Source organism: Fringilla coelebs, assembly GCF_963513975.1.
Source record: "Fringilla coelebs genome assembly, chromosome: 2".
In the NCBI taxonomy this organism is placed as follows: Eukaryota; Metazoa; Chordata; class Aves; order Passeriformes; family Fringillidae; genus Fringilla; species Fringilla coelebs.
Genome location: NC_140029.1, coordinates 79779735 through 79803717, shown reverse-complemented (window position 1 = coordinate 79803717; position 23983 = coordinate 79779735). Strand labels below are relative to the sequence as shown.

The window sequence follows — 23983 nt, the reverse complement described above, 5'->3', positions numbered from 1 at the left end:
CTCATACAGAGCTGAATTAATTCTCACATACTATAATGTTTAATAACTGTGCAGTACTGGGTTTAAGTTCTCCTGGTAGAGTTGAAATCATTAGGACACTTTATAGCTTCAATACTGAAAACCACATTCTTGTGTCCAACTATGACTCTGAATTCAGAGTTTTCAACTGTATCCACAGCAGATTGCAAGTGAGTACAAGTTCCACTGTACTGAGACTGTGTCCATATTCATACCTGCAGACTACTATAAATTTACTTCTCTGCAAAATTCAAACCAGAGATGGAGTTTTCTATAAAAGATATAACTGTCATTTTTATTAGCATCTCAAAAAGAGTTTCAGAGCTTTAGAAAGAACTTGCACTTTCAGGCAGTACTTTAGAATATGAGCCCTTCTAGCCTAGTGCATCAAGCAAAGTAACAGACATTACACCAAATTTGGTGCCGCTGAATAAAACCAACAAACCCAAACCAAACCATTTCACAGAAGTGAAAATGGAAGGCAGGCCATCATTTACAGGGAAATATCACAAAGTTTTGCAAACTGCTTTCCATTTTCTTCACAAACTTCCACAATCTCTCTTGCACAGTGAGGCAGAAATCACTTAGTTCTTCTTGACGTTGCAGGGGTCATGAATGGATCATCCTGCAGTTTGCAAAGAGACACACATTACTAAAATTAGCACCTGTTCCAAGTCAAAAAAAAAGCAAAGTCGCCTTTAGATTAAAATAGAAAGCCTGGCCATACAATTCTATGTTTTCTGACAGACCTGTTTTTGTTGGTTTTGATATGAAAGAGGTCATTTATTAACTTAGAAGTCCATGTGACATGTGTGCAGAGAAGTTTATGTCAATATGACCAGAACAGCTACTTTGAAATAAGGAACAATCTATATTTCAGTTGTAAATGAGCAGCACATACCTCAGTTTAATTATGTCTGTATACACATTGCACATCATAATTTACTAATATTTGTATGAATTAAAAATACTGTCTATTTTTGCATATTCTAGCAAACATGTAGGTTTTTATTCCAGGTCCAAGAAGAGACAGCACAGTGGGGAGAAGAGACAAGAACGTAGTCTATTCTCTGAAGTGGCCATCACCTGACAATGTTAAGGAATGGATTCTGACCATGCATGACAGACTGTGAAAACAAACTGCACAGTGCTTGACAGAATAGAGTGTCTTCTATTCAGTGCTTGACAGAATAGAGTGTCTTCTATTCAGTGCAAAACTGTGTAAAAAGTTCTACTTGTTTAACTGTGGAAGAAACCATTTCCTGGTAGTTCAAAGATACACTGTAAGAACAGATATTAGACTTGAAGACAGTGTTTTAATTTTTTTAAAAAGTGTGCTTAGATAATTTGCAATAATAATATGCCCTGAAAACAGCCATTTCTAAATGAAAAAAAAAAAAATATCTTCCTTTTTACAAGAATAAAAAATATAACTAGATGAAAGGATATAGCTAAGCACTAGAAGAGATTATAATTACTTTCTCTCCCAGGCAATTTCAGGTCCACATTTCAGTAATGACAATTCACTGATTAAAATTGAAGGGAAAAAGGATTGGATATTTTTCTGAGGTTCCTTCTAGCCTTATTTTTGATAATTATGCAGGTAGTCTAATCAAAGTTGGTTGCAATAATCTAGCCCTGTTAGGGAAAAAATAATAAATTCAATTTCATTCTGAAATACTTTACTCAAATAGCTGTAAAACAGTGAGCTATAGAAACTAACATGAAATAAAACTAAAAAATAGTACTATATACCATACCTCATCTGACTCAAAATCAACTCCTCTAGATGCTTGGCTTTGTGAACCTCTTTTACTAAGTGAAGATGCAGCTGGCAACCTTGAAACATACAAAGAGAAAAAATGGCATCAGCATGTCCTCAGTCACCACACATTCCAATAACTTCCCCTTAACTTAAGAGTTGGACCACCAAAACACAAACCAAAAAACCCCAGACATAACAATAAGTAGAACAATACAAATTCTTAAAATAACATCTTCATACTAAAGCTCTAATCAAGCTTACCTCATTTTTTTCGGTTACAAAAAGGTAACCCATATTAGCAATTAAAAATTTATATAAATTCTCTAAGCAGTGTTATGACTTTCCTAAAAATCTGGTAGTCAATCAGACCCTTGGACTCTGCCAACTGCCAGTCAAAAATAAGGCACACATTGCATTCATGAAGTAAACATACTGACCTTCGATTTACTTTGGAAGAGGAAGGAACAAAAGAAGTATCTTCTGGATCAGAATCAATATCTATAATATCCTGGGGAAAAAAAAAAGTTTAAAGTTTTTCCACAGAATTTATCCTTACAGAGAGAGTGCATGTGTCAGCCCTATAGCACAGAACCTCGGGTTTTTTTCCAACTAAACACCTGTTTAGTTAGAATAATATACATTTGAGAGGGCTCCAGGCTAGAACTGCACGAATTTGCAAACACAGCACAAGTTTATTCTTCACATCTTTGACCTTGCACAACCCACCAAAACACTCATTTATAGACACCTTACATATCTTAAGCTATGGCCACAAATAAAACATGGCTTTTCTCAGACAAACACCATAACAAAAAAGGATACAAAAGGTCTACATATTAACATGTAAAAACTTAATGCTGGAACTGATCCCTTGGGAACATCTGCTGATTTAGGCTAATGCTTTGACTGTGTATTTATTTTTCAAATCAACAGCAAAAGACAGCACAACTTCATTCATACAACAAGGTGCTTACCTCAGAGTAAGACTGGAACGAATCTGAAGAGTGGTCTGTTTTGGAAGACTTAAAGACTGGAATAAAACATATGTAATACTTTAAAAATGCTCACACAATTAAATGCAAACAACATTATACACTTCTTCTTATTTAAGATCTGCCTAGCATGCATTTCCACTGCAAAAACCCCTGTAAAACAAACAAACTAACCTAAAACATAAATTAAGTCTGTCAATCCAACCCTCTGTGCAGCTGCAGGTGCTTCCCAGTCTGGCTGAAAAACCATCAGTAACACTGGTTAAGATGATGCAAAAAATACTACTGGTAACTGAAATTCCTGTATATCTAACAGGCTAATTATGAATACATCTGCTAAAATTCATTTCTCTGCAATATTTCATTTGCTGACCAATTTACAGTTAAGGTAATTTGCTGATTAATTTAAAATTCAGTCTATCTTGGGGTGTTTTGTGGGGGGTTTATGTGCAGTAGTGAGCAGTATTTTTTTTTTTTTTAATTCTCAGATCACCTATGCTGTTTCCTCAGTGCTTTTCCTCTACAGCAAGGAACAGCTACTCTCACATATGTAGGGGGCTTAAAGATAAGGTTTTCCTCTCTAGTAAAAACTGGCATTTCCAAAACTCACTACAATGTAAGGCTACATGGATCTGCTAACTAATTAAAGCTTACTAACTTGTAAACATCAGTCAAATGTAACTGTTTATCCCCTGAGGAATATTCTGCCTAAAATACTATGACACATTCTTTCTATACTTACTCCTTAAGAAACTGCATTATGTAATTTGTAATATTTGCAGTTCTAGCCAGAAGTTCCTAACACATTCCATTTTACTCCATGACAGAAGAGTATCACTACTTTTTCATTTTCTTTTCTCTTTCTCTCATCACTGCTAGTTATTCTATATCATTAGTACTGAAAGAATCTCTCTCTCACAGTTGAAATGGACTAATAGAATAAAACACAATTAAATCACTTCATATCATTGAACAAACACCTTCACTACAATTTGAGAGAGCAGATTAGAGTAACAGGCAGATCACATGCCTACCATCCAGAATAGACATATTTTTGCCAGGAACAGATACAGGCTTGTAGGATCTGCTGCCAGAAGCTGACTCTTGGCTAGTGGTTCCTGCAGAGATAACAAACAAAATGCAAATCTGTTCAGCAGTTTTTTCCTCTTTAGTCTATTATTACTGAGTGGGAAGTCACTTTAAAAAAAAATCTACAATCATCTTTATTCCTCACTTTCTCCTTGAATTAAAGGCCTCCCTACTTGCAGAAAAACTGCTCTGAGTCAACTGTTCAAAGGTCCCCAGACACAACCACTTAACACATGGGGCTCCACTCTGATGGGATCACAACAGTGTTGGAACACAGGCTCACAGAACTAGTTTAAAAGCACTAACCAAATCAGACCCAAGATTACAGCCTTCTTTTCAACTCAACACACTCAGACATTTGGGCGTGCTACTGAGGCAACTCAAAGGAGTTACTTATTTATTTACACAAACAGACACACATATATATATATATACACACACACACACACACACAGTGAAAGTACAACTGTAAAGGAAGTACTACTACCAATGCAAAGTGTACAATCACACTCAGTCCAGGAGCTATTTAACTCTTTTTGCTTAAGAAACACATCCCATATTTTCAGTCACTAGAAACATTAAAGTCTCTTGTAAATTACATTAGGATAGATGATTAGTAAAGAGATGCACCTCCTCTTTACACTGATCAAATGCATTAATCTTTAGCAGTAACAAAGGTCTATCCATGCACTTCATTGTACAGACCTTCCCAATAATGCATCTTTTAGGAGTATACTATGTTTCCACAGCTGGGAAGCATGATATTTTTCTTTTAATCACAGCAAAAAAGTCCCAAACTTAAGCCTTGTAAGGCAGTCAATTGTAGGTAATAGGATACCCCAAGTATTTGAGAAGAGTTTTTTTTTCCAGTAGGAGTTCTAAAGCAGCAAATTTCCACTTGATGGAAGCATCAGAAGAGAGTCACCTTTTAAAGAAAAAATGTCAGGAACTGCAGTACAAAGATTGCAAAGTTTTCTTACCTCTTCCTCTTCGAGATGACCCTCTTGCTGTTGAATTTTGTCCTCTTGCACCTCTTGCCCTACCTCTTGCCCGACCCCTTCCTCGGCTCAGTGTTGAAGAAAGGCCATCACTTGGATTCTTCTCCATATCCATGGAATCTTCATCACTGGAGGCTGCAGCCAGAACTTCATCCTCAGATCGGTGGGCTCTGGCTCTGATCATTGCCTGAAATGGAAAAATAATTACAGGAGAAAGAATCTTAAATCATTAAACACACCATTGTTAAATCCTAGTTATGTACAATAAATATTTAATATAACTCTAAATAAAAATGTGTAATTCTAAACCAGTGAGGCTTAGAAGACACAAATCCAGTGTTATGGAAGATGAGGACATCTGTGAAAATACTTAATTAGATGTGTACCTATAAAGTAGTTAGCTAAGATCTGATAACAGAGTGGAGCTCGTTAGTGTGACACATTGTTGGTGAAGTTTGGTGAACAGCTCAGGTCATCCTGTGTCAGCTCCATGTGTCTGCTCAGAGAAAGCACCCTATGGGCTCCACTGACTTGAACTCTACTGATGACAGTGGGTGCTTAAGACAACTAGCTCAGTTGATGATATCCCAGATTAGGAGAACTGAATCTCACCCCAGGTGTCCTTTATCTCAAAATTTCGTTCCAGTCTCACATAACTTGCAAAGACCAAGGAGCACCCATGCTAACAGAGGCTGGCAATTTTCTTTGGAAATACATATGCACTTGAAGTATGAATATGTGGGAGATTTAAGATTACTGATAAGGACACAGTACCTAAAGGTTTATCAATATTCCCCATTTGTTCCAGTAACACCACCCAATACACTCCATCCACATGTCCACTGGTGACGAGATCACAAAGAGCTTAAGCTGAAAGGTCTTAGACAGTCACCTGCCTGGTCTAATCTCCATTAAAAGCGAGAAATAATGAACAATCAGATTCACAAATTTGTACAAGAAAAGAGACCTCAAAAGCCAAATTGAGCAGTAGCTTAGGTACATATTCTCCTAACAAGATTTAAAACAGGCTTACTAAGCCTTAAAGGCAAACAGGCACATCTTGTCAAGGACAATATGGAAGTATTGCTGAAGCACGTCTAAATGACTGAATTTATATGCAGAAGTCACCACTCTATTTTTCAGCCTATGTTCAAAACTCAGAGTAATTACCTCACGGACTTCCTTATCTTCTTCTTCAGTATTCTTTTTTCTACTCTCCCTGAATTTTCGCACCTGAATAAAAAAAGAGCTCCTATCAAAATAACAATTCATGTCATACAATAATCAAAACACAGTAAGTGTGAAGCATTATTCACTGGATCATTAAGTCAAGTTCATGTGAGAAGTGGAGAACCCAAGAATAAGTGAACAGTTTATTTAAGGCCCCTTCATGCTGTCCTATGGTTTAAGAATCTCATACTCTGTTAATAACTGGAGCTACATCTCTGGGAGGGAAGAAAGCCTGGCACACGATGAAGGAGACACTGTGTTTAAGAGAAGAAGAGGATAGTAATTTTGACAATAAGGGACACTGAAATATGAATAACTGGAAAAAAAGAGGTAGAGATGAAGAAGCAAGACAGAAAATAACTATTATGAGAAGAGACAATGCTGCAGTACATGTACAACTAAGGAAGCTCAACTTGACAAACACGGAAAAAGATATGAGGCATGGCAGAGAGAAGAAATCAGTTCTAAAGACAAACAACAACAAAAAATACACCCTAAAGTGTCACAGAAAGTCTGCAAGCACTGATTGTTTATTGTCTCTTTCAACCCCTCATGAATTAAAGCAATCAGTAAGAAAACATGTACATGCAGCCTTCCTTCCCCACCAAATTATTCTTTAAATAGTGCACAGACAAGCTGCAGAACAATTACTTCTACAGTGTTGAATATTACAGCTGAATACATGGGCTCATGTGGAACCTCAACTGGTTGACAAAAATGTCTTTCAAGGGTTGCTCAATACACATAAACTGGGCCTGTCTCTGGGATACCCTGAGCTGAAAGCAGTTAGAAGCAGGAAGAGCACCTGAAGGATAAATTTCCTTTTATGCTTGTCCTGTTCTTGTACTCTTCCCTAAGCCAATACAAAAAAGCTACAAAGAGATTACACCTACCATCTTTCTCACAATATTAGTAAACATGTAGTTCTACATGTATTAGACAGATTTTTTTCTATGAACACGTGTGCAACCTAAACCCCATTTTCAGTACAAGTTTTGAAATCATGTATTTGAAACTTCATCATAAATTAATTATTCATTTATTCATTGCAGAAAATGACTAGAGGCAAGTGTTGCCTCTGCTTGACAACTGAGGCAACACTTGCCTCAAGCACCTGCTCCACACACAGGAAAATCTATTAAACCGTGTTTGAGCACTGATTTTTCTACTGTCTTGACCTCTCTTGGGGAATCAACATTAACAGAACATTACCTCCTTACCTCCTCATCTATTTTTTCTCCCACTGCATCAGCGTGACGTTCCTTGAGAAACCCCTGTGTTTTTTCTAGTTGAAATTTCACCAGCTCTTCTATGGCTTCTTTTTCCTCTTTGTCCACAAACTCTTGCACTGCTTCTCCCATTCCTCTTTCAGTCAGAAGTGAAAGCTGTACTTTCTTTAGAATTGGGGAAAATAATTTGTTAAAATAATCTGCCATTAGAGAAAGCAAGCAATATTCCAGCTGTGTCAGATAAATATTACATTAAGTTGGTTGCAAAAACAGTAATGTGCATTGCTTATTTAAATCAGAGAAAAGCACAGCAATAAGCAAATATTATGTGTCATAAACCAGTTACAACTCTCTTGCTACTAGCAATGTCACACTAACTTTACAGAGTATTTTTCAAACTAGTCAAAGCAAAAGGCTTTACGAACAGTAAAGAAATGGCAATGCTAGTGACATCTAAAATAAAAACTTCCAGGAAATAATGCTGCCCAGAAGAATAAACTCCCTAACTATTATAAATTAAAATGCTTAAATAAAATAAGTATAACAAAGGAACATAATGTATGCTGTCCTAATACTGACACCCAGCATGTGTCTAAATTTAGGCAGGATGATGTAATTTGAAGGATCTTTACCTCAAAAACTCTTGCTCTAAAGACTTTCTACAACTGAAATGGCTTCTGCAAGTTATGTTTGATCAACTACATCAAACATTTGTGCACCTGGCTCGCTGATTATTTTTAATCTCATAGATGTTACTGCACTGGTGCTGGGAAAGGGAAACATACTAGACTTAACAAAAGGGTGGGAAGAAAGCAAATTGTCACAGGTCTCTCTTCCTTCTCCCTGCTCTGCTTTAAATAAAATGTGGAAGTGCACTACATCTGAGGACACAAATATACTGCCAAGTAACAAGTGACTCTAAGTCAGCTCGTAATAGTAAATGGTACAGTCTCACACTGGTCCTAGAGTAAATTAAGGTAGCTCTTCACTCACATGCTGCCTCAGATTCTCCTCAGATTCTCCACACTGCAGGTTCACATGAAGAACTATCATGCTCTTAAACCAGTGTGTGTTCGCACACCTACACAACCTGTACACAGCAGTTACCTGCTAATCTAAGACACACACTTCATGTGATAGTTCTCAGACAGTGTTTTGGGAAATAAATTCACTTCTTGGTGAATGTCAGAGTCTTTTCAGGGCACACTACTTCCATTAAGAAAGGAAAAAAAAAGTGATAAAAATATTATATGACATTAAAAAGGAAAATTATAAAAGGTAGAAAAATACCTTTTCTGCTGTCTGGAAATACTGCTTTACAAGGTCTTCTACCCTCAGTGTTGTTCCCTCAGCAGGTCTGCTAACCAATTTTCCAAAATTAAGATCAATGTCTAGAATAGAAAAGCACAGGGGCATCATCCAGATTTACAGTTTTTAATTATTACCATCCCACTGAACCATCCCACTGACAGTAGTTGGAAAAAAGGTTAATGCAAGCCTCCTAAGAATTGTGGCCCCTTTTATATGTAAAGCCTTTTGCTCTTTTTAGAGTCTATTCATTGGAAACACGGAGAAACATAATAATTATGCAGACAACTCCATGTCTAGCAGATATAAAGAGTTCTAACTAACATATGACTGGATTATATATTGAACACTGTGTTCTGAAGGTTATTATAATTGAAGTCTAGAAGGTCACAAATGGAAGAAAATCATAGGAGTCATCAAAGCAATAAAGTTTTTTATAAGTAACCCATTTACCAGAAAAGAGATTCCCCTCCATAGCACACTGACTGATTTTCAATAGAAAATGCTCATAGCTCATCCCCCCTTCTCAAGCAGCGAGGCAGGAATGGCAGAAGGATGACAGGGATAATCACCCTAGGTTAGCACATACCACACAAATAACTTTAAGTGACTATAGACTGCTTTAGACTATAGACTGAATTCCTGAAGTTTTAACATCCCCTGAACCACAATGTGCACATGTAATGAAAACATTGAGTGCTTCCTTAGCCACTTCCCTTGCATAAGAGGCTGTCTAATAAAGCAACGCAAAAGCCATGGCAGTACTCTCATATTCCCTTTCTGAAGCTGACATGCCCATTAAGGAGGAACAGTAAATTAGTGAAACATGGTGGCAGATGTGGTAGCTACTGTGTATTCTGAAAATGAGATTATACAACTATGAAAAAAAGGGAACCAAAGAAAAATAAACCAAGAACAATACAGTAAAATTTTAAAAATGTCTCACTAAAAGCAATTTCTATTCATAAAATGATGTTTTGAACTTTACAGAACTGACAGTATTCATAAAAACTGTTCTGGAACTGGACAATGCACTTACAATGTACTAATGCAAACTAGAAAGAGTTTTTTAGCACATTATGTTCCTGTACAAGCTGAATCTTCATTAGCGACTATTACAAATCCAGTATTTGAACAACATCTATTAACCATTTATTAAAAATTCTAGGAAACAGTGAGAAATGCTGCAATAGTAACAGCTATTATTGGTTTTGCACAAATATTTGAATAGAAACAAACCTGGAAGAGACAAGCCAAGAGCACCTCGTACGCACAATTAATTAGGGCAAACAAAATGCTATCCTACATTCAGACCTTTTTTAAAAAATATATGAACAGCTCTTAAGCCCACACCCTTCATTACTATTTTAGGTATGAACAAATTAACTACTACAAAATAAAATTAAAATATAAAGGGAAAAAGCACTATACACACTTCTTTTCCTTCAGAGTGTTCAAACCAAATCATCTTATTCTAAGAAGCCTCGGGAGTTAGCCACTTAACGCCTTTCATGGGAATTACCACAGAAGCATAGAGTAACTCAGTCTGGAATGGGGCTATATGTACTACTATAAATAACTCACTAAGGTCTGAGGCCAAAGGAGAAGGAATCTGTTTATGAATAACTGTCAGAAGACACTGTGCTGAATATCAGAATTTTGGACAAACCCAGAAATAGAAAAGAAATAATTGTACAATATATACACTTAAATAAGACAATGCATCTATACTCCTCCTGCAAGAGATTAGATGGTAGACACCAAAACTTTGGAAGTGCTGGGTAACAAAATACAGAGAGATGAATGCAAACAAAAGCAAGCCAATGATGTCTTCTTTCATTATCACCTTTTTTCTCTTTTTGTTCACGATGCCTGAAAAAGTGTATGATGTCTTTTGGGTTAGCCACCCGATGCATGTACTTCTGGCTGAAACGATGGACACTGAATGGTTCAAAGCCACCTGCATAATCAACCTAAGTGAGGAAAGGACAAATTTAAATATGAAACAAAACAAAGTGGAGAAGCCACACAATTAAAAACAGATATGTTATGCTTCAAAGGAAAAAATTAACATTAAGAAATAAGTCAACCTAAACTTAATACCTTACTATGCAGAATAATTAATGGCTAATAACAGCTAATAATAACATTAATGGAATAGTTAATAACAGCTCATTTTTATAACTTGCTCTTAATTTGTTTCATTTACTAGCCTTCACAACAGTTTCCAATTGGGTTAGGAAAGCCCACAGGATAATATGACTTAAAAATATTCACAGTAAATAGCCACTTTTGATGTCCTTACTCAGAACAGCAGTGAAGTACATTTATGACCAATCCCATCCTTTACCTTACCTGGTTACACAGGTAAACAGAAGTATGGCAGGTGATTTATATTTGCCTGTACACAGCAAAAAAATGTATATGTGTTGACACAAAAAGCATGACTTTGCTATGAAACTTTTCACAGTGACCTTTAAAAACAAAACAATCCAAGCTGAACAATTTCTTACTCTTAATCTTATGATAGGCTTCTCTGGCTGGCGGGGATTTCCCAAGCGTTCTCTTTCTATAGTGTCCAGCATCAATTCCACCTGTGAAGGAGAATTATAAATTCAGTTCTACTTTGTTCTCCTACAGATACCTGAACACTTCAAGTATAACTTTAAATACATCCAGTTGCAAGGGGAGCAATCAAAATAAATCATTATAGAATGTGCTCTTGTTCCTGAACACATATGTACCAAAATGCAGCCAAAAGCCATTAAGAATGACTGAGAAAAACACGACAATGAAGGGCTTATCCTTCAGGTACAGTGTAGTCCAGCCTACACCACTGATCTCTCATATTTTATAGCCAGTATGCTTTGCTAAATTTCTAGTTCCAGGGAAAAGCAGAGAGAGCTGTATAAACCTAAGAACAAAGCAATTAATAAACTTGCTTAGTTACTTCTGCCACTTCAGACTGCATGGCTGAGCCCTTAGGGTTTAGGTCAATGTATTTATGCTAGTTCCAAAGTGCACTTTGGAACCAGCATAAATACAACACTGCACATCCAACACTGCTCCACTCCTACATTCAAAGTTTTGTACAAAAATCATATGGACACGCAAAAAGCAGTTCCAGCTGAATTTAACAGGTCATCCCAATCAAGCCATCTGGAAGCCAAAGCTGCAGAGAGAATGTCATGGAATTAGCTTCCTATGGAAATACAGCCGAAGTTCATTTTAATATGGGTAAGACACAAGATTTCTCATCTTCCAATCTCAAAACCAGTACCAGATTCCATCCCCTGTTATCCATAAACTGGTAGCACCACAAGTTACCTTTTCCATGCAGAATGCCTGTATTGCCTGAGTAACCTTAGGATTGTCAGGATTAAAAAGATCTGGATGATCAGCTAGAACAATGTCCTCTATATGGAAAGTTCGCACTGTCTCTAGAGCAATCTTCTCCATTTTCATTTTTTTCCCTTTAACATGCAGCAAACCAATGTGTCTAGAAGAAGAAAGATAACTTACTAGAAGATAAACTTAAGAGAACTATGGTATAAAGATTTGTTTTCAAATTGATGTTTACTTTTCAGGGACAAAATTTCAAAAGCTACAGAAAGATCTGTACTTCAGGATTGGCCCTGCAAAACTTCCATTTTATTATACTTAGATTGTGCTTATTCCATATAAAAGCATCTACACTCAGTTCCTTGTACTCTAATTTATCAGTATGTAACTCCTACTAGCTAAGTTCCATTTGCTTTAAATGTTAGATTAAATTGTGAGCAAAGCAGAAGTTATACCAGGTACTCATTCCACCTACTTTGCTTATTATGTCACACTCTGAAGCTAATCCAGACAGCAGTACAAATCTTTTCATACTGTATTAAAGCATTTTTCTGTTCTCAACAGAACACCTGAGACATGTAAGACAAGGGATAAACAAAAACAAAAAGAAAAGTTCACGCACTTCTTCACAGCTTCTCCAGGGGACAGAGATGTCACCACTGAACTTCCTGGCTGAGAAACATAGAAACGTTGCTGTTCATTTTGGAATGGAGCTATTTTGCACTCATGTTCATGACCCCACACAACAAGATTAATAAAATCATCTAAAAACTGCTCTGGAATGTAGTTGGTAGCTCCATGTTTGCTCCTGTTCAAGAGAAGAGAAGAGAAGATAAGAATAATGGATGGGCAAGGGGAGAGTGAAGGAGGAGAAAAACATCAGTGTGATTTAAAATGATACAGGAACTCCAACAGTAATATCAGACATACATGTCATACATGTCAGCTCTTCTCCACATTTATTCCTTACACAGTTGTTTAGTGTTTGGTTAAACAAAAGGGCAACTTACATAGCTCACTTTTACATAGCTCGCTATTTTCTGCTCCCCTCCTTTTTATCTGGATCTCCCTTTTCTTCTTACTTGGCTTGTAAGACTTTTTGTTTTTTCTATATGAATGCTTTTATAGCATCTCATGACAATCAGTTTTGGTTGTTTTTTGTTTTTAAATGCTGGGGAAAAGCCAACTGAATTATACAGACATGGGACATGCCATCCCCAGTCCCTTTCTGGAAGATGAGGGAGATGGGGGAGTGAGTTCCTTCAGCCTACAGAACAGAAACCACTACACAGGGTAATACGAGCTCCATTTGTTTACACCTTCCTCACCATTATTTGAGCATGAAGATTGCCCTCTTCTTCAGAAAAAATCAGAGGAAAGTATTTGGAAACCACCTCTGCCTGTTCCTACTACCACTGCTGGTAGAAGCTGGAGGCAGATAGAACAGTTTACCTATCTGTAAAGCACAACAGTGCAAGGGAACACAAGGTACTTGTTGAACTATGATGCAAACAAAGATAGAAAATACAATATGAAGTTTGGTGTTCTCCCAGCTCTAACAAGCAGAAAAGACCTAGTTATGTGCATATAACACTACAAACCCTCCTCTGCCTTGGACTATAAAAGTTTGGGAAGAGATCTCCCAACTCCTTTAACTCATTTATTTCAAACCTTTTCCTTTACAATTCTCCAAAAAGAGCTGTAAAATAATGTTTTCACTTATAAAAATCTTAAGAAACCACAAGAAGCACGAAAAAATAAAGCTGGTTTGCTCACCTATCCTTTTCCAGACAGTTTAATGTAGCAACACAGTAAGTTGCTGTAATTCATTTAGTACTGTTACCTATTTTGATGAATCACAAACAAGTTAAACCAACTATCTTCATCTTCCTTTGGTCTCAGCATGGTTACTTGCTTATTGACAAACATACGATACAACCTCTCATCTGGAATTGCTCCTGAAGTGGACAAACAAACAAAAATAAATTTGTGTGGTAAACAACTCTGCATTTCATAGCATTTTTACTAGCAACTCTATTAAAAAAAGCATAAGGAACAAAAATATAGCAGCCTTCCAGTACCCAAAGTAGGCTTACAAGAAAGCTGGAGGGACTTCTCAGAAGGGAAAGCATGATAGGACAGGGGAATGGCTTTAAACTGAAAGAGGACAGATTGAGGTTGGATATTACAATGAAGTTCTTTACTGTAAGGGAAGTGAGGCACTGCAACAGCTTGCTCAAGCGTTATGCGTGTCTTATCCCTGAAAGTCACTGATTATTTCCTTGATGTTTTTAACTAGGAAATAAAACTATCCTTAGCTAGGCTTATGATAGACATCAATAAATTCCATGTGGAGTGTCTGTATTTTATACAAGAACAAATGCTCTCTGAATCAGAGAAAGTCAAAAAGGTAAAAATAATTCTGGCACAAACACAAAGAAACATGCCATGAACATCTTCATGCAGCAATGCTGGTACTTCAGAAAGTTGTTGCATTTCCCAGTAACAACTTTGGAACTGAAAACTCTGATATTAGAATGTTCCACTAACTACTAACCTTTCAAACATCTGGCAAACTTTCAAGTATCTCATTAAACACACAAAATCATGGCCAACTAGGACTTAATTTAGAGCTATAAAAGCTGCTTGGAATTAAATGTTTAAGCACTCATGACTGGACAAAAAATATGGGTGAAAAAAAACCCCTTAATAGTTAACTTCTCTAGACAGAGAGCAGCCAAAAATAACCATTCTAAGTATGAAGTGAGGGTAGAGGGGAATTCAGTGGAGAAAATATAAAGGAGCAAACCTGAAGTTGAAAACATATCACAGAACCACTTTAAAGTATAAAACCCTTCAGTTTCTTTAAAGAAACTGAGATTACCCATGGCCATGCTACCTGTGAACCACTTCAGACAGACACATAAGGTATTAGATTTCTGCTCAGCTTTTGTTTTTAACTATAACCAAAATGGCACACAAACTTCGGGTGTTTACGATTTGCCTAGGTAGGATGAAATAAGCTTAATAGACAACAGAGAGAATTTAAGATTGCTCTGACTTGATAAACCAGCACTATGGTTAACTGAAGCAGGGTTCATTTATCACCAATAAAAGCACAAAAAATCAAGTTTAGGAATATTTATCTAAATGAGCAAAAAAAACCCCTGTCAGCTAGTGACACAAAGCAGGAGGAAAAACCTAACATTGTCACAGAATTGATATGCTTTAATTTAGAATCACGTATACTTTCATATTTGTTGCAGCCTTATACATTTGTTCCAATTTTATTTAGACCTATTAAATTTCAGTAATACATGAACAGTCTAGTCACAGTCTGGCAGACAAATACTTACCCAAGCCATACAGAGCAATTTTTGTTCTACCTTTACGCAATAAAATGGGACTAATATCTATTTTCTCCACCGAAGTTGAACGTCCAAAGTGATTCAGCAGTCCTGCACAGCTTAAAATATCCAATGCACACAGTGCATCTGCCTACAACAAATATTAAAAAAACAAACACAAAACTTTGAATAGTACATTAGGTGTTTCATGTCTAAATGAAAGTCTCAAAAGTAAGAGAGAATATCTTTCCTTAAGTAAATTCTGCAGTTGAAAAGACCCATAACATATATTAAGGGTTTTGCTAATACTCTAGAGTACAAAAGCAAATCCCTTTTATAAGTCATACTTCATTTGAACAATATGAATTAAACATTTAATCATTCAGAAAAGCAAAACCACAAAAAACCATTCAAATCAGCCAGTATCTAAACTAGTACAAAAATTATCTGGTTAAGATAATTACCTTATAGTAAATTCAAAGTTAAACTGCTACTAAAACACTCATCTCTGTGAAACACTGCTATTTGATATAAAATGCAAAATTATTAATTTAACGCATGCATTTTAATGCTTTCTAACCCGTTTCCTGATTACTTTGAGTAGCTTGTTTTTAAGCTACCATTTCACTAGTATTAGGTTATCCTTCTCAAAAATGCACGATACATATCAATTACATATGTACAAATCAAAATATCAAAATTCTCCTTCTTTAAGAAAGAAGCTTTCAGCCTCTACAGATGGAATGTTTTAGAAACTTTCTGAAAGACTGCCACTTCTTTAATAAAGAAATTAAACACAGTTCATATGGATCTCTTAGCTTATTTCCATTTGCTTTTAAATGTCACACTTACATTCAACTTGTCACTTATTAAGATAATTCCCAAACAAATATTTACACACAGAGTGGAGCAACTGACTAAAAGCAGCATGATCTTGCAGAACTGTATTTCTATATCTTTGTAATGCAACAGTACAATTACAATAGGAATTACCCCTGTGGGATCATCATGATTGCCATGAATACTAAAAACTGGAATAGAAATGTTGAGATTTTCATCCTGATAATTCACCCAAGGAAACCTGAATAAAAAGGAGAAAAGAAGTTAAACTATATCTGCAAATTTGCGTACGGTTCTCAATATTCTCTTCAAATTAACTTCATCATAAATAGATGTGGTGAAACTCAGAAAGAAGTGATTATGAATAAGCTTAAGCTTAAGCATAAGAAGATTCTTACTCATGGTCTGGAATGGCACTTTCTATGGGGAATGGGGTAGCAAAAGAAACCTCTTTTTTTTGGAACAAGGCATGAAAAGAATTGTACAAAAAACTGGGCAGTAGTAGTGGATTAAGCTGTGCAACCTTTGCTTACACACACAAGGAACTCTGCTGATTTTACCAAACCAACTCGTGTGAATTGGATTACTTGTATTATACTTGCAAAATGGAAACTATACATTACATAAATATATCAAGAGTCACAGCACATTCAGAAGTTTCTCAAAATTTTGTACACATTTCTTTACAGATTTAGATGACAGGTGAAGTTATCCTGTGAACTGTTCCACACAGACAGGCCTAAAAATTCCAGGTTCCAGACATGGAGGATATAAAATAAAAATCACAACACACTCACCCCATACACAAACCAAGCCTTCCATGGTAAATTATAGTAACATACTTACTTGCTGTAATGAAAATTAACTGCCTGATCACTCAAAATTTCAAACTGAACAGGACGGTCACCCATGCAGTATTTTCTTAGTGACTCCAAACAAGAGTGTACTGTTTTTCTGGAGGGTTTGTTGTCATGAAAAAGGTCTCCACCTAATAAAACAAAGTCCACCTGTATGTAACAAAAAGCTTTATTATTTTAATACAACATTTTGTATTACCTTGAAAGACTCCTAAGCAAATTGTTTAAATTATTTCTTCTAGAATACATACTTCCTCAAATATGAGGAAACCTACTTCTAGGTAAAAGGAGTTAGTTGTAAGAGAAACAATATTTAACTTCCTTATTAAAAAAAAACCCTAATTAAATTATTGATTAAAACAAAATCAAACCCAAAAAGACTCATTTATGAAGAGGGAGAAAACAACTGATAGTGTTAAATAAAGGATTAGTCTACTACTGTAATAAGGGTTTCTAAAGTGGCTCATGAATATTTTTTGACAGACATGAAAAGCTACATTATCTTCTCACTGCTGCATTACTTAGTGCAAAGAAACCAGTAGCTATCACCATATTATTTTGAGAAGGTGCTAGCTGCAGTTTCTGCATCTACTGCATATATTTAGCTTTTAGTAAAGCATTAGGAAAAAACCTTATCGAAATTACAAAGAATCTGATGAACATCCAGTCCTTAAAAATGGAATCACAGAATCGTTTAGGTTGGAACGCTAAGATCATCAAGACCAGGTGTTAACCCAGCACTGCTGAGTCCAACATGAAACCATGTCCCCAAGTGCTACATCCATACATCTTTTAAATATCTCCAGGGATGGTGACTCCACCACCCTCCTGAGCAGCCTGTTCCAGTGCTTAACAACCTTTTCAAGGAAGAAATCTTTCCTAATATCCACTCTAAATCTCTTCTGGTGCAACTTCTGGCCACTTGCTCTAGTCCTGCTGCTTGGGAGAAGAGATCAACCCCCACCTGGCTACACCCTCCTTTCAGGCAGTTGTAGAGTTCAATAAGGTCTCCTCTGAGCCTCCTTTTCTCCAGGCTAAACCCCCCAGCTCCCTCAGCTGTTCCTCACCAGACTTGTGCTCCAGACCCTTCCTCAGCTCCGTTGCCCTTCCCTGGACACGCTCCAGCCCCTCAGTGTCCTTCTTGTTGTAAGATGCCCAGAACTGAGCACAGCATTGGAGCTGTGGCGTCAGCAGTGCTGAGCACAGGGGGATGGTCATTGCCCTGCTCCTGCTGGCCACACCCTGCCTGATCCAGGCCAGGATGCCACTGCCCTTCTGGGCCACCTGGCACATGCTGGACCATGTTCAGCTGCTGTCAACCAACTCAGGCCCTGGGGATGCAGCAGGCTTCTATAACAAGTGGAGCAGTCTGCATATTGGGCGTTCTGTTCCCATCAGAAGTGGGTCTCCTATAACCCACCTTTTTTCTTCATGGAAGTTTTGATATTGGGCACAGGCAACAACCTCAGCAACACCTCTATGCTAGATGAAACACTGTCCTTGTTCAGACCCACTTGCAGAGCCTCACACCTGTCATGCCAGCACACATGGGGATGTGGGGCAGTCACAGGAGGAGATGCACCTGCTGTGCTGGGCAGGAACTTGTTGCCATTACCCCCTGTCCCTTAATTCAGTGAGTTCATCCAGAGGATAGTGAATCCCCTGGATTGTGTAACCTGTCTGCCTGTCAGGCCTGCCCTAAGGAAAGTAGAGTGTGATTCCAGCAGTCTCACTCTCTCTCATACACACTCTCTGATACTCCTCAACCAGAGCTGTGTCTGAACAGGGACTTCTGTCTGGGCAGCTGTGTCAGCTGTGGTGGATGCAGAGAAAGGCCATGGCTTTCTGCCAGACAGATACCACTGCTCCCTGGTGGAGCTGGCAGGGCTCAAGTGCTGTTCCTGCACAAAAAGTCACGCCACGGCAGGTCTGTTTGCCATGTTACAAGTGCCCCAGCTTGCTGCCATTCCCCAGGAGCTTCCTTTACAGGCGTGGGGTGGGGTCTTGGCTGCCACTGCTCCTGACTCCACCCAGGTCCCATCAGCCGCTGCGGGCTCCCGGTGGCCCTCGGCTCCCCCGACATTGGCCCAGTTCAGGAAGCCCCTCTGTCCACCCCACTACAGGATTCTGCTGCCGACTGTGCAGAAACCGGAGCTGCTCGGCACCAGAACTGCTCACTTCAGCAACTCAGCACTGCATGACACTTCAAAAGCTTCTAACAAATCTCTGCCGGTTTGTCAGAAGACTGTATATCACTACTCTCACTCTCACTTATTTTACCCCCTCGCAGTGACAAACCCTCTCTAGATACCACTGAAAGTGGTGCAGGCAACCCGAAAACACTGCTAATGCAACTAAAGTCATGACTCAGTAAGAATGCTCTCACAAAGAATCAGGCATTCCTTTTACTAATCAGAAGTGAAACTGAATGCAACAAATAGTTCAGCCATTTGATTTGGTATTACTAGAGACTGTACCAGGACTAAGCTTTACAGCTTCTGGCAGATTGGACCATATTTTCAACAACATCAATTCTTCCTTCTCCAAAAAGTAGCACTTACTTCATTTTTTTGAGCGTGGTCCAAAATTTCATTAAAAGTTACAAATGTATCATTTCCACGAACTGGATCCTTCTCCAAATAGCCAAGATGAATATCAGTAGCAACGAGTATTTTAAAGGTATCTTCATCATCACTGAGTAAGACAGGAAAACTAGTGTCATAGAGCAATACACATAGGGAATTTCTACACAGTCTTTACTAAGGTAAGCTTATCTGTACAAAGTCATGAAACACGGAGATCTGCCATAAAACTCTACCAAGTATCAGTCGTGTAAGAGTCTCAAAATACTTCTCTGCTTGTACTGCAAACAGCATATTGCCAAACCAGCCAGTTGGAAGATTTGTTTATCCCAGTCATTCTGCTCCAGTAAAGGGATGCAAGCACCCCTATGAAGTTCTAATTAAAAACTAAAGAACCCTTTGTAGGTTTCTTGCTTTTAAAAATACCCGTGGAAAGTCTAATTCTCTCTTTGTACTGGCAATCTACACGTGCATGTAGGCAAGCACGGTGATCGTAAGGACCAGAGGGAAACACAACTGAGATCCCAGCTCTTCTTAACTCCTCCCAGACATACAAAACACTTGCTGCCTGATGTGTCAGGACTGCAGGCAGCTGCAGACAACGGGAGCTTACTGTGAGTTGATGGTGCTCATGCTGGTGCGAGGTTCCTCACGGCAAGGCTCCGGCACAGCGCTGCCAGCTCAGGGAGCTCAGCTTCTCTCTTCACAGGCGCTACGCGAAGTGCATGAGACCAAACCAGGGCTGGGCCAGGGCAGGGGGCACAGTCAGGTGCGATCACTGCACGATCACTGCCGCCACTCAATCTCCCGCTCCCGCCGCTGCTCGGGCCGAGCACCGCCCCCGGCCCGGCCCGGCCCGGCCCGTTCCGTCACGTCCGGCGGCCGCACGGCCCGGAAGCGCTCGCCGGGCGCGCCCCGCCCGGAGCCGCGGCGCCGCTGGGACCTCGGGTACCGGAGCGGGGCCGGGCGGGGCGGACGGGAGACTCGTGGGGCGGGCGGGGATCGGCCGGTGTTGTCGGGCGGTGCGGCCTGCCCGGGGGGATGTGGGCCCCGCGGAGGGGAGCGGGGCCGGTGCTGCAGGCCGGGCCGTTGTGGCGGAGCAGAGACTCTGCCCCGAAGTCCGGGCTGCTCTCCACACCCTTTGTTAGTAAAGTGAGCAGCGATCCGAGTGCACTCGGCAAACCCTCGCGCAGGTTGCACTGCAGTCTGAAGGTGGTGCCGTTCGGGGGTCGGGGTTACACGGTGCTTTTCCAGCGTGGATGTTATCTGTGAGTTCTGGCAGAGCTGGCAAAGCCCGGGTTAGCAGAGGATAACTGAGTTTTCCCTTGAGTTTGGCTGCTTGTTGACATCAGCATCATCTATCAGATAGTTTTATTGACAGTGCACCGATAACAGTTACAGTTGGCATAAATACTGTTGTACCTCTGCTCCTCACAGATGCTGACAGAAAATGAATAAAGACAAGCAAGCTGATGAAGACGATGATGACAGCGAGCTGTTCGAAGACTTCACAGAACATTTTAACCAACTTGAACTGCTGGAGACGCACAGGCATTTGATTCCTGTAGGAACTCAGAGCTGTTGGTCAGGACAGTCTGATGATGATGATGATGAGCAAGAAAGAACGGAGGAATGGTACGAAATGCAAGAAAAGAAAATGGAAAAACATCCAGAGAAATTGCTACTCTGGGCAGCTGAAAACAATCGGGTAAGGCACTTGCTCTGTTCATATATGTAATTTACAAGAATGTTATTTTGAGCGCGTCTGCAGTCTCGTCCACAAACAAAAATTTACCTATACTTTTCTTTCTTTCTCTGAGCTGTTTTGATCTGGTTTTGCAAGCCATTGTATGCAAACCATCCCTCTTTGTAGTCCATACACACTAAAGCGTCTCTGGATCCGTTGGCTTTTAGAACAAATTTTGATTCCAGTTCAAAGTTCAAATAACAGCACTTTAACTTCTATAAACTGAAAGCATGCTAGGCTCTTCATGGCAAATAAGCCTTTTAACTGGGGTGGAGAGGCTGTATCTGAGATTTTATAAGTGCTTCTGGCACTGAGAGAAATTAAACTTCAGGACCATCAAAGCCATACATCTTGTTTCATGGAATCACACGAAGTTCCCTGTTTTCTTTAAACAGCTGAGTACCGTGAAGAGGCTCCTGACGGAAAAGCTGGCTCCAGTGAACGCTCGTGATGAAGATCAGTACACTCCCCTGCACCGAGCTGCCTACAGTGGGCACTTGGATGTTGCACACGAGCTGGTGGCCCAAGGGGCCGACGTTCACGCGCAGACCGTGGACGGCTGGACGCCCCTGCACAGCGCCTGCAAGTGGAACAACACCAGCGTGGCCGCGTTCCTGCTGCAGCAGGGCGCAGACATCAACGCGCAGACAAACGGTCTGCTGACACCCCTGCACATTGCTGCAGGAAACAAGAACAGCAGGGAAACCCTTGAGCTCCTGCTGATGAATCGCTATGTGAAGCCGGACTTGAAAAACAACTTGGATGAAACTGCCCTTGACATTGCAAGGAGGACTGATATATATCACTACCTTTTTGAAATAGTAGAAGACTGCATAAACACTGTGTCCCCGTAAAAGCTTGTGAATGTGAGGTTTTCTGCCTCTTTCTTGTTAGTGTTCTGCATGCCTGTCGGTGGTGGTCTGTCTCTTTGCAACGAGGTTTTAACGTAAGATATTTCAGTGTTCTCCTCAGGCAAAATGTCACCTCCTGCAGCGCAGTTCAGTGGCCACACTCATACTCTGAAGTGTTACTGCTGTTAGTCGAGGTGGTCAGAAAGTCTCAGTAATTCCTGTGAGTTTCTCTTTAATAAGTGCAGATTTGGAGAGGCCTTTGTAAGTTGTCTGTAGTGTCAAAGCAGGAGGGAAAACTGGAATATTTACTTGATGTGAAAAAATTCTGGCTTGGTTATGCAGACTTTATTACGGCTCACTTGAAAATTATTTTTTGAGAAATTCTTACTTTTTTAAAACTGCATGAAAGCTCAGAATGAATGTAACTTATTTGGGTGATACACAAAATGTTTAATGAACCTAATGTAAGGCTTATTATAAAATAAAATATTTAACCCAAAGTATTTTGTCATATTTTGAATTGAAAGCCCATTTATCAATGCCATCGCCTGTTCATTAATCAAACATATTATTCAAAGGATAAGAAAGTAGTTGTGGTTTATTTTTTTCCTGGTGCTTTTCAAGGAAGTGATTTTCTATCAAGATTCTGTTTATTTTTCCCTTGCTTGCAGTTAAGTTGCATAAAGACTAAATGTCAAGAATGTGGAATTTGTTGGAAAAAATGAGCCACAACCATGTGAGGATCAACAGCCAGCATACTGTTGTGTCTGATTTAGTTAAAGGTAATTTAATATTTTCCTTGCACTTTTGCATTAGTACACTAAAATTTTGCCATGGTAAGGGGACACAGTATGATTTTCAGCTTCAACTTTGCCATCTGTAATTTAGAAGTGGAGAAAGTGACTTCTCTGTTAAACAAACTGAAAATTGAATGTAAGCGCTGAGGTACTGTCACTATGAGAGCTGTAGTAAACATTGTCCCGTGCAGATGCCTTACTGAGTGATCCCAAGCTCCTTCCACTAACACTAGCACAATTGTAACACTAAGTAGCAGCAGGGTTGGACCACATTTGGTGCTCTGATCAAGCTACTGTTGAGGGCATCTTGGTCACCCACCTTTTAGAAGCAGTGTGTAACGTTCAGCACTTCAGCAGTGTGTAATGCTGGAAAATGGAAACACAGCTTCTGAACTATGAATGGTGTAACGTGATTTTAATGTTTATTATTTTTAAAAGTTTGGTTTCAGGACATCCGTGGACGAAGATGAATATACCTTGAATAATAGAGGAATAATAGACATGTGGATTACAAGTCACTTCAGTCCAATAAGCAGTGTCTGAAGATGCCTCATTTTACGACCAAACTAGTACTTTTGAGTATCAGTCGTACACATCAATTAAACTGGGCTCTGTCGTTCTTCCCCTCAGCCCGGCGCCCTTTCGTAGGGCAGGCCCGTGGTGGCAGCCCGCAGCGGAACGGAGTTTGTGATGTGCGTGCCCCGCTCCTCGGCCACGCCGAGTGACACAGAGGAGCAGCTGTTGCTGGCACCCGGAGCTGTGCCGCACCCGTGCCCCGAGCGGCGGTCCCCGGGGTGCCTCGGGGCCGCCTGCGTGCCCCGGGGGCCGGCGGCTCCGGGGCGGGTCCGCCTGCCGGGCAGCCTGGCAACCCCCGCGCAACAGCCCGGCCCAACCGCCGGCAGCGGCAGCCATGAGGGCGGCGGGCCGGCACACACCCGCGGCGGCGGCCGGGGAGCCGTGCAGCGATGTCCGCGGCGAGCGGCCCCGTGAG

General features: G+C 39.7%; 2 protein-coding genes across 4 annotated transcripts; one reads left to right on the top strand and one right to left on the bottom strand.

Annotated features, from left to right (window-relative positions):
- Positions 1-314: 314 nt before the first annotated feature.
- Positions 315-20441, bottom strand: MRE11 (MRE11 homolog, double strand break repair nuclease). 2 transcript variants are annotated; one of them, XM_084224189.1, is made up of 19 exons: positions 20211-20441; positions 19577-19709; positions 17005-17165; positions 16312-16399; positions 15328-15469; positions 13815-13929; positions 12594-12779; positions 11957-12128; positions 11143-11223; positions 10476-10602; positions 8612-8712; positions 7313-7486; positions 6033-6095; positions 4845-5049; positions 3810-3893; positions 2758-2813; positions 2221-2291; positions 1779-1857; positions 315-643 (listed from the first exon to the last, which is right to left on the bottom strand). In XM_084224189.1, the coding sequence occupies exons 1-19, from the start codon at positions 20228-20230 to the stop codon at positions 599-601; spliced, it is 2103 nt and encodes a 700-aa protein (XP_084080315.1). In that variant the 5' UTR covers positions 20231-20441; the 3' UTR covers positions 315-598. The 2 variants fall into 2 exon arrangements, with proteins under 2 accessions (XP_084080315.1, XP_084080316.1); XM_084224190.1 differs by lacking the exon at positions 20211-20441 and having other exon boundaries at positions 17005-17146; positions 19577-19668.
- Positions 20442-20477: 36 nt separating this feature from the next.
- On the top strand, positions 20478-22684 carry ANKRD49 (ankyrin repeat domain 49). Of its 2 annotated transcripts, none has more exons than XM_084224571.1 (3): positions 20478-20545; positions 21035-21305; positions 21740-22684. In XM_084224571.1, exons 2-3 carry the CDS (start codon positions 21048-21050, stop codon positions 22196-22198), a joined length of 717 nt encoding a protein of 238 aa, XP_084080697.1. In that variant the 5' UTR covers positions 20478-20545; positions 21035-21047; the 3' UTR covers positions 22199-22684. The 2 variants fall into 2 exon arrangements, with proteins under 2 accessions (XP_084080697.1, XP_084080698.1); XM_084224572.1 differs by lacking the exon at positions 20478-20545 and adding an exon at positions 20761-20865.
- Positions 22685-23983: the final 1299 nt, after the last annotated feature.